The sequence below is a fragment of the Nicotiana sylvestris genome, chromosome 7 (assembly GCF_000393655.2).
Source record: "Nicotiana sylvestris chromosome 7, ASM39365v2, whole genome shotgun sequence".
Classification (NCBI taxonomy): domain Eukaryota; kingdom Viridiplantae; phylum Streptophyta; class Magnoliopsida; order Solanales; family Solanaceae; genus Nicotiana; species Nicotiana sylvestris.
In genome coordinates, this window is record NC_091063.1 from 97709873 (window position 1) to 97716134 (window position 6262).

A 6262-nucleotide genomic window follows, 5' to 3' on the forward strand; every position below is an offset into this window, starting at 1 on the left:
ATAAAATATTGACCTTCAGCACACCTAATTCACTTTGACTGGAAGCTGTTCTAGCGAGGTGGGTTGCTGAAATCTAAGATAAAGATTTAAGGATAAGCGTCTCTTGAAAAAAGAATAAAAGAGGAAAAGGAGGGTGGAAATGACATCACGCCCACTGTTAAACATGTTGTTTAAAATATATTTATAGTTTACAATGTATTAAAATATTAGTCAATTTCATTTAAACTTCAGAACACGGCATCTTAGAGTTTAAACCTCAAAATTCAAACTTCTATCCTAAAGTTCGAAAACTATGTTAGCAGCTCAAAAAGGAATGACAAAGATAGGTTATAGTATATATTTATTCTTTTTGACTAAGAAGGCCTAACCCAAAAAACCCACTTTCCAAAAGTATTCTCCTTTCTTCTAATTAAAGAACGAAAAGTATTTTTCTAGCTACAATGTGAAAGTTGGCATTAGGAGACTGCAATGAAGTGGCCTTAATTTGTGGAAAATTATAGATGAAGAAAATGGTGTCTGTTTGTCACAAGGGTTTAGTTGAGATACATTCATTATGTAAACAAGGAAAATACATCAAATAAATTGTCACAGATGGAATAAATTTTACACCATTAGTGTGCGTTAACTTGCTATAAAAAAGTTACTTTGTTGATTTTCTATGTAATCTAATCAGAATTTAGCACATGGAATTATCTATTATTGTTGGTTACCTTAACTTCCAGTGTAATACAATATCAATAAACAGAACTTAAAAGCCTTGTCACAATATCCAACAGCCTTCAAAGAATCAAAACAGAACAAACAAGTGTATAAATAGGAGGGCCACTTGCCTCATTTTCAGAACAAAATAGAGCATAAGACAACTCCTCTCACGTTTCTTCTTAGTTCTCTCACAACTAGAGTGTGAGGGCAAGGTCAAGAAGGAGTTTGTTGTCTTTTCTCTATTATTTGTTTTTCTTTCTCTTGGACAACAGATTAATTCCGAGGGAGTGCAATGGAGAGAAGGCAGGACTACAAAGGAAATAATATTTCTGAAGAGACTACTCTTGATTGGAGAGGCAAACCTTCAAACTCCTCGAAACATGGAGGAATGAAAGCTGCTGCTTTTGTTCTTGGTATCCATTCATCCCCTTTCTCTTTCTTCTTATTTTGTTTTGTGTGCTTGAGAGATCAGTTTAAATATATTTTTTGGGTTTATTTCACCCAGTTTCCGATACCCGCATTAGAGCCCAATTATATCCGGATTCGTATCGCGTAGGGCTCCATTCGGGGGAAGCGCTCTCTACCAAGGATTTTTCCATACCTAAGCAGGAACTCGAGAACTCTAGTTAAGGGAAGAACGGTCTCATTCAATGCACCATATCCGTGATTAGTTTAAAGATATCTTCACGTACGTAGATATGTGAATTGGGCTGGTTTCTCCATTAGTAGTATTTGTTAACTTCTAGCAACTCTCTTTTTGTTTTTGCCTTGTCAAAAGGATTACTCTTTCTGTTTTCCTTTCTCTTGTTTTTGATGAGATGAAAAGAATCCTTCAACTGGCCAAGGCAGAGGTGCTGCGAGTTCAATCAAACCCATTATCTTTTATATAGAGTTTAAATATGTACGGGAAAAATTACTAGTATTATTTTTATAAATATTAAAATTTAATATCCAAATTTTAAAAGTTGGACTCGTGAAATTTAATTTGTGAGATCCACCTGTGACTCTCTTGTACCTTATTTTTGATGGTTTAGAAAATGGCACTTGTTTCATTTGACCAGCTTATATATTGGCATCATTTATTATTTATTCATTTGTGTAATGATGCTTTTTTTTTTGTATGTGCAGGGGTTCAAGGATTTGAGATAATGGCAATAGCAGCAGTTGGGAATAATCTCATAACATATGTGATAAATGAGATGCACTTTTCATTGTCAAAATCTGCAAATGTAGTGACAAACTTTATTGGGACAGTTTTTCTTCTTGCACTGCTTGGAGGTTACCTCTCCGACTCTTATCTTGGTTGCTTCTGGACCATGCTCATCTTTGGCTTTGTCGAACTTTCGGTCCGTATATATTCATTCATTATCTTTCTTTTTGTCTCTTTCTACCCTTTCTATATTTGTCATATATATAAAGAAAAAGATAAGAAAGAGACATCAAGCGTTTAATGTGTGTTTTGTCAAGTTCACATTTTTGGTTAAATTCACACTTTGCTTTGACCTCTTGGATATATGGACCTTAATTAATCCAATTCTTTATTGATAACTGTTGAAACCCAGTACTTTTTCTCTTTGTCCTTGTCATGTTATTAAGGAGTCCAAGCAAGAATTTATTGGGTTCTAAAAAAAAAAAAAAAATCCTATGTGATTTTTTTTATCTACCTAATAAATCTTAGTGAACAGAGTTGTACTTGTGGAGGGTAGCAAGCACACAATAGAATTGTTGAAGTACATGCAAATTAATCCGGATATCACTATTGAAGAAACAAGAATTTACCTTCACTTATTATGTTTTGGTTACTTTGAGAAATAGTCACCTCTCAATAACAGAAAGTTAAAAAGAGGAAATAGGATTATCATTGAAAATCAAGATTGTATGCATTATCTATTCTACCAAATTATATTCTTGAAGTGATTTCATACAAGTTTAATTTGTTGTAAAATTTGTAGGGTTTCATACTATTGTCAGTCCAAGCCCACCTGCCACAGCTAAAGCCACCAAATTGCAATATGGTAACTGATGAAGAGCATTGCGTGGAGGCAAAGGGTTTCAAAGCTTTAATATTTTTTACAGCACTGTATTTGGTGGCATTAGGGAGTGGTTGTGTGAAGCCAAACATGATAGCTCATGGTGCTGACCAGTTTAATTACCAAGACAATCCAAAGCAGTCCAAACAACTTTCAAGATATTTCAATGCTGCATATTTTGCCTTCTCCATGGGTGAACTCATTGCTCTTACTGTTCTTGTTTGGGTCCAAACACATTCTGGAATGGACCTTGGCTTTGGAATCTCTGCTGCTGCCATGGCTATGGGATTAATCAGCTTAGTTGGTGGTACATTTTTATACAGAAACAAACCTCCTCAAGGAAGTATCTTCACTCCTATGGCACAGGTAAATATTTTCCTTTTTATTTTTCTATGTTTTTGAGGTCAACATCTATACCGACAGTGTTCAAGAATACTTAGAATATCAGGTCGTATAAAAGTGTAAGTACAGGAAATTAATAACCCAAAAACATAAAACGAATAATTTACACAATAGGTTAAATCACATAGATAGTACAAAAGCTCCATATATTGTCAGTGTTAATTAAATTTTATTTTTTTTATTGTCAACTAGCCATGAATAATATAAAAAGTTTATGTTATGTTATGTTATTTTTTCATGTTTATTTTAGATTGCTTGATTGTAGTTCATCTTTGACTTTGCCTCTTTCTTTGGCTTATATTTTACATTATTAATTACTAGGATGTCTAATTATGAATTAGAATAGTGTTGGGGACCACTTCAATACTTTGTTTATGCTATTTTAATTTTGAATCTGTGAGACTTTTATTGATTTGATTCTGTTGATTATGGATGCAATCTTGTTCTCTTTCGCTGACACCATTGAAATAAAATCCCTCCATTTGTTAAATCAAATAATTTGAATAATGAAAGTGCAAGTGTTGTCTTCTATTCATGTTCCACGAAAGAGTCCTTAAGGTGCCCATATTATATATCTGTCGGAGGATTTGGCTCCTTCCATTATCCTACAGTAGTCCTCCCCCCAAAAAAAAAAGAAATCGCCGGAGAATATATATATATATATATATTATTTTATTTTTGTTTGAGAAGAAGGGGAACTTTGGCGTAACTAGTAAAAGTTGATGTCATGTGACCAGGATGTCACGAGTTCTAGCCATGAAAATAGCCTCTTGCAGAAATGCAGGATAAGACTGCGTACGATAGACCCTTGTAGTCCGGCCTTCCTTCGAACCCCGTACATAGCGGGAGCTTAATGAACCGAACTGCTTTTTTTATTTATTATTTCAGAACTGCTATTTAGAATTTAATATTTAATACAGGTATTTATGGCTGCTTTTTCAAAGAGAAAAGAAGTCTGTCCATCTGATGCACGAGTACTTCACGGGAGCCACTCAAACAAGGGTCCTAACAGCAATGCCACCATATCTGATGATATGGGCATTCTTCATCACACCAATCAATTCAGGTACATGTACAAATTATTATCACTGTTTCGGTTTATGTGAACCTATTTCCTTTTTGGTCCGTTCCAAAAAGAATGAACACTTTCTAAATTTGGTAAAAATTTAGTTTAAACGTACAATTCTACCCTTGATGAGAAGCTTTTATAACCACACAAATACTCTGGATCTCCTTTTGCTTTGCTTAGGACCACAAATTCCAAAAATCTTCATTTTTACTCTGTGCCCAATCAAACAAGTTCACATAAATTGTAACGGAGGGAGTAATAACTACATAGTCTCTATACCAATTATTTACAAAAACATATTGTACTATTGTTTATGAAATAGTAAACAATTGTAATATTTTAAGAGGACATTATTAGCAGTGAAATGTTTATAGTAGGGTTTAAATATCTGTCACGCTAACATAAGCTTTGATAATACATATTTATTTTTTCAAGGCCATAATGATACTTTGTCATTAAAAGCTTATAGTAGCAATTATGATGTTCTTCCTTTAGCACCTTATTTAGTACTCCAACTGGTCCTGTTTATTTGTCATATTAGTTTTCCCACTCCCTTTAAGGAAATATTAATAATAATAGTTATTGACTAATTTGTATTTATTTATTTCTTGATTTTTTACCACATTAATCTCTTTCAAATAAATGCTCAATCTCAGTCTATCAATGCTTAGGATAAAATTGAAAAATGTAATTACTTCATTAATTTTTTATTTATCAAACGATAAGTATTTTGAAACAATTATTTTTGACAAACATGAAAAGTAAATATGACTTACGGTAGTAGTACTATATCCTACCTCATTAATGTAGAGAAACCTGTTCAGGTTCTTGGACAAAGCTTGCATCAAAGTGCAAGATGGAAATAGCACAAAGGAGAGTCCATGGAAACTTTGCACGGTAACCCAAGTGGAACAAGTCAAGATCCTTATTTCAGTTATTCCTATTTTTGCTTGTACTATAGTTTTCAACACCATCTTAGCCCAACTTCAAACTTTTTCAGTCCAACAAGGAAGTTCTATGAACACTAAGCTGACCAAAAGCTTCCACATCCCTCCAGCTTCCCTTCAAGCAATTCCCTACATAATGCTAATCTTTTTAGTCCCTCTCTATGACACATTCTTTGTCCCTTTTGCCCGAAAAATCACCGGTCATGACTCCGGTGTGACACCGTTGCAACGTATAGGTCTAGGCCTATTCGTTGCAACTTTCTCCATGGTATCAGCAGCTCTGATGGAATATAAAAGGAGGAACGCTGCAGTGAACTCGAACAAGACACTATCAATATTTTGGATCACCCCTCAGTTCTTGATTTTCGGGGTATCTGAAATGTTCACTGCAGTTGGCCTCATTGAGTTCTTCTACAAACAGTCCGTGAAAGGGATGCAATCATTTTTAACAGCCATTACTTATTGCTCATACTCATTTGGTTTTTACTTAAGCTCGGTACTTGTTTCACTTGTGAATAAGATCACTTCAAACTCCTCTCATGGTGGCTGGCTCAGTGACAACAATCTCAACAAAGACAGGCTTGATCTTTTCTACTGGTTACTAGCAGTACTGAGTTTCCTCAACTTCTTCAACTATCTGTTCTGGGCTAGATGGTATTCGCGAAATCGATCATCATCAGCCACAATACAACATGATTTTATTTCAAAAGTTGCTGGAGATGATAGTATAGCTTAAAAGTTACAGTATGTAATTCTAAGGGAATATTTTAGTTTCTCCAAATTCCGTAAGTTCTTGGATTAATAAGTATGGAGAAATTAAATATAAAAGAATGTTCATGGCCTTGGCCTGGCTCTATATTTAGGCCTTTGCTATCTGTGAAAGTATATAGAAAATACCACCAGTAATAGATAAACTTTTATACGATACACTTTTCTTACTAGTTAATTCTTTAAAAAATGACATATTTTATATGTGAAAAAGCTTTAAATTTTTAATTTTACCAATTTTATCCTTAATGAAAAAACTTTTATAGCCATATAAATATTATGACCACACAACTTTAACTTTTATGCTTTAAAATTCACAAGTTTCTAAAGTTTTTTTTGTTAGA

General features: G+C 33.8%; 1 protein-coding gene across 1 annotated transcript; it reads left to right on the plus strand.

The window, feature by feature from the left end:
- The first annotated feature begins 858 nt into the window (after positions 1-858).
- LOC104226110 (protein NRT1/ PTR FAMILY 4.3-like) lies at positions 859-6020 on the plus strand. Its single transcript, XM_009778004.2, has 5 exons — positions 859-1115; positions 1831-2048; positions 2655-3098; positions 4055-4200; positions 5028-6020. Exons 1-5 carry the CDS (start codon positions 995-997, stop codon positions 5884-5886), a joined length of 1788 nt encoding a protein of 595 aa, XP_009776306.1. The 5' UTR covers positions 859-994; the 3' UTR covers positions 5887-6020.
- The last annotated feature ends 242 nt before the right edge of the window (positions 6021-6262 follow it).